This window comes from Cebidichthys violaceus, unplaced genomic scaffold (assembly GCF_023349555.1).
Source record: "Cebidichthys violaceus isolate CVI_PGR_0920_01 unplaced genomic scaffold, fCebVio1.0.p SCAF_28, whole genome shotgun sequence".
Taxonomy (NCBI): Eukaryota; Metazoa; Chordata; class Actinopteri; order Perciformes; family Stichaeidae; genus Cebidichthys; species Cebidichthys violaceus.
The window spans coordinates 2,848,614-2,861,302 of NW_027176461.1; the positions used below are offsets into that span (position 1 = coordinate 2,848,614).

Genomic DNA, 12,689 nt, shown 5'->3' on the forward strand with positions numbered 1-12,689 from the left:
TATATATAGAGATAAACAGGTGAAGGTATTACCACTGCCTGGAATCCAAGTTCTTCAGTTCCCTTAAGAGTTTGGAGTTCTTCTTCAACAAATGGAAACTTTTCCTGTTTGACAAAAACAGTCTTGATTACATGTGATATGTGTATCTGTATGAACAGCCATTTGTGATATAATACAGCGGCATGATCTAGAAGCAAATTGTCCTAAAAACAATGTTTTCAACCTAACTTTTGTTTTTCAGACATGATTAACAAAGGCAAAATAAGTCACAGGTGCAAACAGCAATCTCCTACTAGCTGTGTGCACGTTGCGCCATCACCATTAAGAGGTGTAAGCTTTTCATTTACGGGGAGGCATGGCAAAGATGTGGCTCTGCAAGGTAGGCCTTAGTGCAAACAGCTGGGCACTTTTACCCCGTGGAGAGGAGATTAAGACACTCTAGACTCCACAGTGCTTTTAGCTTTGCTCTTTCTCTCTTTGAGTAACGAGCCAACAGCTGAGTTACTTTGAGGAGGAATGATGTAACTTGGGTTCATAACTAGTTTTTGGACTGCAGAGGTTAAAACACAATGTTGTGTGTTATTGTTTCTGTCATGCCGCTTACATGTATGATGTGGTTTGCAGACTGAATGATACAGAAATACATTGAGAGCAACAGGCTCCTGTATGCCTTATTCTTACAACCCCATTTGTCTCTTTTTTTCCTTCTAGTACAGTGCAAACCAGAGCAGTTAATGAAGTCAACTTCATTTGGCAGTGTACCTGCGGTCCCAAGAGTTCATGCCAAGGTCATTAAGCAGCAGCCGGCAGAAGTAGAAAGGAGCTTTTGGTTCCTGGTGGGAGGGTTCCCTCTGGCAGGCAGCCCGAAAGCTGACATCAGCATCCCACCTCCTCACTTGCTCGTCTTCCTGCTGAGTCTGACGCAGAATGGCCTCCAGGATGGCGCTCTCTTGCTCCAGGTTCATGCCATGGGGCGAGGAGGCGGGCTGGTTGAGCCTAAGCTGTGGCTGGGGCAGGCATTCTGGGCTGCTGTGGCCCAAGTTCTCCAAAAGCATATCCAGAATATCCGCCTCCTCCTCCTCACAGCAGTCAGAGAGGGAGTCCGAGACGGAGCAATGGTTTTTGTACGGCCCCTTTGTTGGAGAGTTGGGCTGGTTTCTGCTGTGAGAGGCAGTAGTGGCAGTCGAAAGAGGGCGATCGACTGCATTAAAAACGTCTGCATCAACAGAGTCTTCCTGGGTGGTGCAGTAGAGGATTGCGCCATCCCACGAGTATTTGCCCGAGATGTCCCGGACAATGACGCGCACTTGGGAGGATGGTTGGGGGGGCTGTCCGACTGTGGGGGTCTCGGCGGGGATCTGCAGGTAGGAAACCAGCGTGCTGTCGTTGAAGACGAACAGCTGCAGGTTGGGGCTTTTGAAGACCTCGGAGGACAGCTCGGACGACTCCACGTACGGGTTGTCGTGGTTCTCGCTCACGAGGCTGTGGAGAAGGGCGGGGCCGCCGCTCAGCGGATGATGGCCCAGATGGTTCACCAGGTGTGTCATGACCATCCGTGCTGTCAGGGGAATCAACTCCATGTTCCGACGGCGCTTTTCTGGTGAAAGAACGAAGGCAGGGAGATAAAAATACTGAGACCCTGGCTGAAGGAAAATACACACGAGAAAGTGTAAAACCTAGTCAATGGTTAAAGTTACTGATGGGTTCAGAATAAAGCTGCACGGCTTTCTTTTGTAATACGTTGTACGCACACTTTGCCGACCAGATTTCAAAGCCCCACATTTGTGTGTAGACATGCATATCATCCTTTTTATACAAAGCCAAATCTCATTCATGATTACTAATAGGCGTATTTTATTCATTTCTCACAATAGCTTGGACAGCACACCTCTGAGTAGGTAGCATCTAATCATGAGAGACAACTTTCAAAAGCCCATTGAGTCATCTTACAATGGACAAGCGTTGAGACTGGCTGAGTGCTAATGAGAACCACCATCTTTACATGCTGCTTAATAGGACTCTACTTAGTGAATTGCATTTATTTTTTACTCCCAAGTGCAAGGCATGCCGCGCTTTATTCTGCAATGATGTGGGAAAAACAAGAAGATGCACTCCTACATTGTGACAGTGCTATCAATACCATCATCCCCCATCAAAGTGGAGAAAGCTCTTTAGAAAGCAGGCCAAGCTGCATTAGAGATGCACTAGCCCTTTGATGTGACTTGATCAATATGAGGTGGGGGACATGAATATAACTAGGCCGGCACTCTTTGGTTTGCCCTTTTGATAGTGTTTTGTTATTTCTACTAAGAATCTCTGCAGCTGTGCATCAGAGAGCAGAGGTGTGGTGAAATGTTCCGGACGAAAGCTACTGTTCAAATTTGACATTGTTTCAGTAGCCTGCACGTTGTATGTGGGCTCTCTAAGGACTTTTCGGAAGTTCGGAAGTTGAGGACGCGAGAGAAAGAGAGAGGAATACATTGCCTAATGGAATCGCAAGGTCACAAAAAAGAAGGAAAAAAAAAAAATCACATTTTTATCTAAACCCCATAATGGGTCTTCTCTCTAGGGCTGAGTACTAATGCGAACATCAACCCTGTGATGGTTGATTTCCTTTTTATACTTTAATAAGATATTGACATTTAATGGAGTGGCTCCAAATGGAAGGGCTACTCAGAGTTTGCTTTTTCCCTGCAATCCTTTTTTTATTTTTTTTTATTTTGGTGGGGGGGGGGGGGGGGGGGGGTCTGTCAGAAGCTCAGCACGAGCTGAAATAAAATAGTGTGTCAAAAAAGTGATCAGAGATCGTCATATGGGGATATGATATAATGTGACAGATTACGTCCACCACTAACTGAGAGGTTGTACTCTCTCACACGTCAATAAATCGTCATCTCCATTTTATCTGCCAGTTCAGTGCAATTTTGCAGGGAGTAAAACAAAAACCCAGAAGGCTCCGTGTCCTTACCCTCAGCTACGGTGAGCAAGTTGCCGAAGTCGGTGGTGGTGGTCTGGGAGGGTGGCGGCTCGAAGCTCTTAACCTGACCCAACATGAGGTCATAGTCAGTGGACAAGTCGGACAGGCTGAGGAGGTAGTGGCTCTGTTGGGTGTGCAGGTTGGAGCCGGACACACAGCAGTGCAGCACCTGAGGAATCACAGAGAGAGGGTAGGACTTAGTGATTCTTATGAAGTGTGCCTGGGTAGCTCTTCTACAGAATGACAGTGAAATCCACTTTGATGGCTGAACTTGGAACTTTGATGTGTAAAAGGCATCGTCCTGTTAGATGTGCTGGTGTCTGGTCAGACGGGACAGTGACACTCCCGCAGGCCTGCTACAGATCCACATGAACCAGGAGCATATGAAAGGGGAATATATGGTCCATTTACATCATAAGGCGATGGAGGAAGGGAGGGAGAGAAGGAGAGAAAAGAGGGTCTTTACTGCCACTAATCCATTTCTCCTGTGATGTGCGAGTGTATCGATCTACATAACAGATGGCAGAGCATCCGTTGGCAGGGCTAGATAAGACGCACTGGGGCAGTTGATTACAGCATTGGACAGGTTTACACTGTTTGATTTAATTAGGACTTTATCCCTGTGCTCAGCTCCCACCACAAACATGCACGCTCAGCCACACAGACAAACACACCTGTATACTGTATAATCTGAGTGGAGGGAAGGTGCTGCATCAGAGTGGCTCAAACATATGCCTAATGTATGTAAATGAGGGGGCCTCTCATTCAGAGTCGAGCAACTTGGGTAAAGCCATGCAAAGGCTAATCCCATTCAGTACACACATGCACTCAAACTTGGCAGAGAGACGCTCTGAGAGGCAGGCTGGCCCTGACATCTGAAACAGTATTGTGTGGGGCAATGTAGACAGTATGTGGATGATTCTACCAAGCAGACCTCTGGGTGCATGGGGGAGGGATTGGAGGCTTGAAGCTGAAAAGACCTGAACCAAACAGCTGCTACACCAAAGCCCCAAAGAGCTTCCTCCGTGGAGAGGTGGAGAGACAGAAAAGGAGGGGGGGGGGACCCACAGCTGTGCTTGACAACTAAGTGACTGCACTTCGCATAGCAACAGTTCCTGGAAGGTAACACACACAGTGCATACTGTAGTTAAAGGGCCACATATTGTATGGACACGTGAATGCGCCTGTGTACACACATAAATCAAATAATAAAAATGTAAACAGAGACAATGGTGTGCACATGCACAAACGCATCTCTCATCTCACACACACACACACACACACACACACACACACACACACACACACACACACACACACACACACACACACACACACACACACACACAGTGGTGCAGCTGGCTGCCGAGGCAAGCTGAAAGAGCAGATGGAGAAGCTTGAGCAGAACTCCAGTGAACCAATGAGGTCTAATGCAATGTTGTCTTTTACATCGATCTGCATGCTGTTAGTCCTCAAAAACAACTTTTTTTCACTTTTCTCATCATCTCAGAATAAATAGCATGAAAACCTTTCCGTTAGTTGGGTGCACGTATTGTGCTGGTGTTTGATGGCTTTATATATGTTAAATATAAAACTGTAATTAAAAAAAAGTTGAAGCATGAAAGATGAATGGACCCTCCCTGATACCTCGTCAGTGACAGTGGCCAAGGATGGAATAAAAGGGAGATTACTTTTCTATTAGGGAAGCTATTCTCCGCTTGCTGAAGAGAATAATTAGCAGCCAAGGCATCTTTGGAAATTTATAGATTTTAGTCTTGATATTGCATTAATTTTGTCACACCTTGTGATGCTTTGCTTAATATATTATTTCCAATGAAACCAAGAGGGGCCATGCCTTTTGTGTGCTGATAGACAACCAATCATGCCTAATTGTCTTTGCTTTCATAGCAGCTGCAGTCGCTCTCATATTAAGACATATTCCATTCAAATCTCCAGGACAAGCGTTTATAGCCTGAGCTTATCAACTGGACAAAGGGTCCCGTTTGAATAATTGGACCATTTCTTATCAGGGGTGACATCCTTACAAAGATCTGCCGTTGACCGCATCTGCCCAGACAGGAGGGAATGAATAATACCTCATTCATTTGTGCCTGAAGCTCGGCCCTCATCCTCTGGGTCAGACCATAAAATAAAGCGTCAGAGGGACGAATACGGAGAATTAGATTGAACACTGCATATTTTGCCTGTTTTAAGCAAATGCAGTGAATGCTACTACAAAGCAAGTTGGAGGGGTTTCCTGAATATGATAAATGCCAACCGCATGCGTCGGCTACGGCGGGTGCTTCTTTGCTGTTGTGCCACTATAATGTTAAATGAGGCATAGTCATGAGGTCACGGCAGAGGTGAGTCTAATTAAAGTGGCAAGCCCATTGGATGGGGAGGGGGTGGAGGTGTCAAAGCTTAAGTTATTGTGTCTGCAGGCAAAGACTATGTATGTTTCAAAAGATACTGGAAAGCAGACGGTAGTAAAACATAGCCAGGTTGGTTCGTTGTATACTTTTAGCTTTTCCCACCTCCCAGCTGCCAGTGAGGCTACCCACCCTGTAGATGTAGTCCAGCAGCGGGGCCTTGTGGGATGTGCGGTCATCCAGCGAAGGCATGGTGATGGGTTCCAGCAGCAGACTCAGCGGAACGGCCATGCACCAGTCCAACAGGCAGAGCAGGAGTGACACCATCAACTGCGGAAGTGAGGAAGAACTTTGGCCATCAAACATACATATATCATTACAGCAAAAAAAAAAAAGAAGAAAAAAAAAAAAAAGAAGAACTGGGCATTTGCTGAGAAAACAACACGGAATCGGCGAGAACCGCAAAGACAGAAAATGAATAGATGGAGAGAGGCAAAGAGAACAAATCACTTCAGCTGAAACATTCCTCTGCAAATGCACAATTCCAACATGGCAGACCGACGGCCTTTAGATCTCAGCCGCGTCTTGTCCTTTCCAACATGTACCTTTTTGTCTGCTTCCACTGTTGAGTGCTCTGCGCTCGGCAACAAAAAGGCTATTGTGGCCACAAAGATCTATGTTGGGACAAATCAAGGAGAAAGATAATTGGATGACACACTCCTATTCATCAGCTGAGTCAGGGCTGTGTGCTAAAATGGATGTGATGCCACGGGATGTCGAATGTGCATATGCATGCGTAATGACTCATGTAAGACTTGCATTTAAAGGCTTAAGTGACTTGATAGTAATTTCGCACTCAATTTCTTACTTATAATATGTTTTCACAGGCCCCTAATGGCTACTGGCAATTCAACTGTGTGTTTGCATGTGTGTGTGTGTGTGTGTTACCTCAATGATTTTCTTAGGCATAGTGAGCTCCAACCTCTGGAGATGTTCCCAGTGAGAGATGAGCAGCTGAAACACGTCACAGGCCACTTGAGCCACCGCTTTGTTCCCAAACTGGACAAACAAGCAAATAAGAGGACGGGATAATCAGCGTTCACAGAGAGAACATTCTTGTTGATGAACCAGTGTTTTTCTGTCATACATAGAAATTCTTGTGGCAAAAGAATGCTTTTTTTATTACGACTGCCTTGACATTGTTGCGGCTTACAAATTGCTATAAACAGATATATGCATATGAATGCAGATACATTTTAAAAAAGCAAATAAAAAGCAAAATAGTTGTTAAGCGATAGCCGATGGGCTCCACACAGACCCGCATGTGACCAAAGCCCGCTCAAAAGTGATTGGTCGGTACGAGTCTGACTACAAACGGAAACCAGATCATTTCTTTGCTGCCTTCAGATTTTGCATTCATCTTCATTTATCTGTTTACATAGATTATAAATGACGCAAACAGAAACAGTGACTTTAAACTGCTCAAATAGCTCAATGGTGGTGTGAGTTCATTGATTAGAAATGAACGTACACTAAGCTATGCCTGTAAGGCTGACTCCACACTGTAACTCCATAAATAATTGTGACAAATATTCCCGGTAGAAGATGGGGGGGGGAAGTTAACCTACTTTCTGAGTACTTTCACTTAAATTGGATTTTTTCACTTACTGTGCATATAATCAGCAAAATTTCATTTCCTCTTCTAGACTCATTGCAGGAAAAAATTGAGCGGTTGACAATTTTCTTCAAATGTGGATTTCTTTAGTGATTTGAAATTCTTTGTGGAGAAATAGAATTTCCCATTTCTTCCAGCTGAATGCCTCTCAACATGTAACAAGGGCAGACAATGTGGGGAGTGCAGAAATGGCCAAACACAAAAAGGGGCCCTGAGAGTTCAGCACCTGCTTTTAGAAAAGAGACTCTCAGTGCCACTCTTCCCCCTAGATCCCCCACCCAGCCTATACCCTCTATTTTGGGGCTGGCTGAGTCTGTGTGTCAAGTTGTACAGGGGAGTGATTACTGCTCCATTAGAGAAGGGGGGTTGCTCGACCAGGAAGCTGGGAGATGTAGCTGCTTAAATTGGCCCACATCTACCGAGAGCGAGCAGCCTGGAAATTACGCCACCGCCCCAAACCCTTTTCCATGGAAAAAATAACCCCGCACAAAAACAAAAAAACACTCTCTCTGCATCTCTTCACTCGGGGAGAAAAGAGGGCTCTTCCAAAATATGCCCATGAGTCACATGATTGGACATGTTTTATTCTCACACTTTTTGTCCACTCACTATGTTGAAATTGTCCTGCAGTCCTTTTATGTAATCAACTATCATTTCTGTTGGAGCTAAACACTGTAGGGCTTGTGTTGTAAAAGAAAAAAAAAAGGACTGTGATGAAATCCAAGCTCCCTACATCAATATATTTAAAGAACACGGTGACCATTTCTATTCAGGATCTTTGCCACAGTTCGTCAACACCGCCCGTGATGCAACTAGTTTATTTTAGAAGTGCAGTTGTGTTCTATAAATCATATTGTACTCAGAAGTGAGCGGATATCCATCTGCAAATGCAAGCGCCTCAGTGGGTCACTGACCTTCAGTGTTACTCCCAGAACATTGATGGCATCTTTGACCTGGTGGTGGATGTTGTTCTGCGTCAGCTCCTCACACACCCACAGGCCCAGACTGCACACAGCAATGCACCTGAATGACAGACGCAGAGTGAAAACTAACCGGTGAGTCGAAGATTCATTTGAATTGTACGAAATGTGTTCAGAGTACTGTACTACAATTAAACTAGAAGGTGCTAAATTTCAAATTCAGAGCATATCTAAGATTGTGGGATTGCTCTCGACATGGAGACGGCTGAGCCGGCAGCTAGCATGGCGCAGCATTTTTATGACATTAGTAAATGCTCGGACTAATAAAAATAAATAGTAAAATGTAACCTAAAAAATAAGCATCTTCATAAGCATCATTATTGCCGATCATACCTGGCCCCTTCGCAGTGTTCCTTTGTTGCCTTCTCTAGCAAGATGTTGACCAGATAATCCTGAACCGCAAATCAAACAAACAACTTTACTCCATGTTCACTTCATTTGATATATTTAATGTTCTGATAACCTTCAATGTAACACAAGACTTATCAAACCATTCTCAACGTCCTGATATTCACATTTTAGGAGAAAAGTGTAAAACTCAGACTTTTCGTCATACTGCAGGTGACTAATCCACTCCACAGTTTTTTGTAATCTCATATATCCAATATGCACATGTTGACCATTTACCTTGATATTCTCATCGCTTATGGTGATGTCATCAGAGCCCGGCACACGCTGCAGTACAGGAATCTGTCGATAAAGGTTGGGGAAACACACGAGGGAGCCCAGGATCGTCTGAGCCTCCATCCTTGGAGCCTGCAAGAGATGAGAAAGAAAATGCTATCATTCATTCCTTAAAGCTACGTGAAAATAACCTTCTTCAAGGAGTCGGGCGGTGGGGGAAAAGGATTGGGGGAATCCAGCAGAATTAATTGCATCTTTATTCATGATTCTGCTGACGCTCAACAGAATCCCCCGACACATGGTCGGCGTTGGACAACAAAATGACGGTTTAAATGGGCAAAGGTTGTAAATCTTGATGAAATTACCTGGCAACCAAAACATATAGTTCAGAGAAGTAAGAGACAGTCAACACTAAGTTGCCCATGTTTAAATCTGTGCATGCTGGCAACACGGTTATCTTATTGGTCTGTCAAATCTCTACTAATTGTTTCAGTCATGCAAATGTACACCACACACAGTTCCAAAAGACTGTGTACAGAGGCTGTATCCAGCTTTAAACAATCACCTGTTTGCATTTTTTTTCTATGGCAGAGGCGACAATGCCGACTGCGTTTAAAGGCCACAATGACTGCGAACACATGTTGGTTTCCACAATGAATCAAACACTTTAAATCTGATGCTCTTATGCATTTAATGAAACACGGTCTGACTGACTAAGACATGAGTTTTAGCTTGAATGAAGCGCTCTTTGCTATATAAATACAGTTTTATCCATAGGCAATAGGTACAGCACAATATGAAATTGAAGTGATGCCAATTTCATTTTGCGCTATATGTCAATTGTGCAATAAACTTTACTTTACTTCCATAAGATGGAGGAATTATCATAATCAATGATTCTATGGCAATATTGAGCAAAAACAATTTGTGGTATTCACAGAAATAGTTGTCTAAATCCTGTCTAAAGGACAACAAAACCTCGAAAATGAAACAAGTTTAAAAAATTGGTGTCATTTTGTCCCCTGAGATTCTCTTCTATAACTATTGGATTTGAGAAAACAATTTGTACTTTTCAAATGTCAAAAAGCTGTAAATTTCAGATTTTTGTTATTATTGATCAGTTCTGAGTGAGTGAATGAATGAGACCGTTACTGAAGAGTCTTATAAGTACCTTGTGTCTGAAAATGACCTTCAATGACATTCCTGAAAACGTTTAACTTTTTCTAGTAAATTATAGTTAGATTCCAGTTTGATTGGCATGATTAATCTGAATGTGAAAAAGTGTGTGCGTACCTCTGAGGAGTCAGAGCTGAGAACGCAGGCAGCAGCAGTGATGAAATCTCCAACAAGCATGGTGAAGCCCGGCAGGCCGAGGAAGAAGAAACGAGGAGAGCAGGAACGGATGATGGTGTTCAAAACATCCTGATGACAAGCATGCACACACACACACACACACACACACACACACACACACACACACACACACAAAAATTAAACACATAGTTATACAGACTGAACACAGTAACTCGTTGACTGAACAGTTGTGGTGATTATCATCCTGCATCATCAAGACCCACATGAACAAATCAATTCCAGTGACTAAGTTTATGCAGCGCTTTGAGGCTTCTGATGTGTGTTTTATGCTCTTTGGTGTCACAAAGGGCTCACAAAGAAATAACTGATTAAAAGCATTATTAGTATTATTAGACCGCATGTCATGAATAATGACTAACAGGTAGAGGCAGGACGAAAAAGGAGGCGTCTTATACTGCAACGATTCAGGGCTTGTTACTGTGGAATTGCTGTCACACTAGTTTTAATGGATTTAATGAATTGGCAAAGGACATGGAGTCTGATACAAGCACAGTGGTCTAAACAGATTTTATACGTATTAATGAGGGAAAATGCCCGAGCTGACATGCCGCCGTGATTTGCATAGAAAGGTTATATACATGGCTTTATACAGCTCAATAATAAGAGTGCTACCTGAACAGATTCCAGTTTAGCTTTTGAAATGTGTGTGAGAGAGAGAGAGAGAGAAAGAGAGGAGAGAGAGAGAGAGGGAAAGAGAGGAGAGAGAGAAGAAAGAGAGAGAGAGAGAGAGAGAGAGAGAGAGGAGAGAGAGGGAAAGAGAGAGAGAGAGAGAGGGAAAGAGAGGAGAGAGAGGGAAAGAGAGAGAGAGAGAGAGGGAAAGAGAGAGAGAGAGAGAGAGAGAGAGCAGATGGATTGTTCACAGAGGAGATGAGGAACAAAAGACCTCAACTTTCGTGAGTCCCGTGTATGTACACAGAAGCAAACCTGTAATTACAGCAAGGTATTGTTTTTCGGAGGTACAGGCGGCTCAGTGACAGATGGGTGCTCTTTTAACATCGCCATATGCTGTACTGCAGAAGGCTCTGCAAAGAGTGCACAAGTATGTGCAGCGTAGAACCATCCCAGACAAGAGCGTAGAAAGCTCTTAGCAGGTTGTCAAGAGAAGGGAAATGGTTCCATTTACTCTTCATCGACAGAAGAAATAGTCTTATTAAAAAACTAAATAAAACATATTGGTATGAGAATGCATTGTATCAGTAAAGCAATAAAGATTGTTCTCTTTCTTATCTGAGACATGCGCGTGCATATTTGTGTACAAAGGCAAGGTCCAGGCTGGAAGCACCTGCCGTCTTGACCATAAACTGTGTAAATCGGACAGTTCAAACATCAGCCTGTTTCTAGCTGAACCGACGGGCACCTTAGCAAACACACCATTTCTGTGTCTCTCTCTCAGTCTCACACACACACACACACACACACACACACACACACACACACACACACACACACACACACACACACACCTATTTGGGACATTAATCACCTGGGGCTTTGGTAAACAGGGAATGTAGGTTAACAAAAGAGGAATAGAATAAACAGGCAGAGGCAATCCAACATGATGCACTGTGCATGTGGAAAATTGGTGGGAAGAGCTTTCGGATTGAGGGCCCATTTTACCCTCACTTTGTTAGTAATTGACCTCTGAAGCATAATGTGCAGTGCAGACAGAGGTAATTAGCATGCAACAAACTGTTGCTTGATTGCCTGAAATGAGCATTTTAGAGCAAGCCACAAATGTAGAATGCAAAGTGTTTTCTATTGTGTGTGTAAGTAGAGGGAACCTGACTCGAGGTGTGTGTACAGAAATGAGAATTGAGCCCCACATGTGGCTCTGTGTTGGCAGTAGGAATGGCCCCCCCCCGCATCAACAAAAGATGCATTAATGTAACTATGAATGGAGCCACCTCAGGCCTTTTCATGTGGCCTTCCAACTCAAGGAAATCTTGTTCTGTCCACCTGCTGGCTCCGGGGGTGAGAGGGTTCAGCCCAGTTCACTCATCAGAACGTTTTTTTTTGTCTTATTTACTAAGCATATCTAGTTAGGGACGGCCCAGATTTCTTGTTGCAATTCAACACCACTATCATCAGTATGAATATCTTGGGGTTTCCCCTCATGAGCTGTTAGGAAGGGCTATAACTCACCTGCATAACTACGAGGTGAGGGGTTTAATCAACAGCCAGGTTTGTGGCTTAGGGGTCAACTGTCACGTTCAAATCAGGCTTTATGATAATCATACAAAACCTCTTTTTTTAAGTTGAGGAGGAGCTAGTCTTGGTAAGGAAAAGGGTCCGCCCACTTGTACCTAGCACATTACATTTTAGTCCGCAAGATTAACTGGTGTTGATACGTTTTCTTTCACCTATGCAACAGAATTAGGTACAAAGCTGCATTTGTGTGCACCGCTATACACAAAATACGCAGTTGACTATTGCAGTCCAGAGAGTAGACCTATTAGCTGGATTACTGCTATTGTGCTACGGTCATGCCTTTGTGTGACCAGTGACCAGAGGATGACAACCGGGACAATAGCCCTGACCTCGGTTCTGACGGAGGGAGAATCCCTACACGGGAACTGTCATATTTCTCTAGGCTTAGTTGAATTTTAAAGGATTTACAGGAGACCTCTGTTGTTTATAAAACAAGGCTGTTAAGGTATAATTTATGACTTGAGTAAAAGGTTGTCTAATGA

General features: G+C 43.8%; 1 protein-coding gene across 3 annotated transcripts in view; it reads right to left on the minus strand.

Moving 5' to 3' along the window:
• The window catches only part of ralgapa2 (Ral GTPase activating protein catalytic subunit alpha 2), an 85,100-nt gene that overhangs the window by 35,069 nt on the left and 37,342 nt on the right, over window positions 1-12,689 (minus strand). For all 3 annotated transcript variants that reach the window (XM_068721464.1, XM_068721466.1, XM_068721463.1), the window contains 10 exons: window positions 9,919-10,047; window positions 8,629-8,757; window positions 8,335-8,393; window positions 7,936-8,044; window positions 6,295-6,405; window positions 5,952-6,020; window positions 5,539-5,676; window positions 2,969-3,146; window positions 763-1,597; window positions 33-104 (listed from right to left, as the gene is read on the minus strand). In XM_068721464.1, coding sequence (XP_068577565.1) covers window positions 33-104; window positions 763-1,597; window positions 2,969-3,146; window positions 5,539-5,676; window positions 5,952-6,020; window positions 6,295-6,405; window positions 7,936-8,044; window positions 8,335-8,393; window positions 8,629-8,757; window positions 9,919-10,047 — 1,829 coding nt within the window. The remainder of the gene's footprint in view (window positions 1-32; window positions 105-762; window positions 1,598-2,968; window positions 3,147-5,538; window positions 5,677-5,951; window positions 6,021-6,294; window positions 6,406-7,935; window positions 8,045-8,334; window positions 8,394-8,628; window positions 8,758-9,918; window positions 10,048-12,689) is intronic.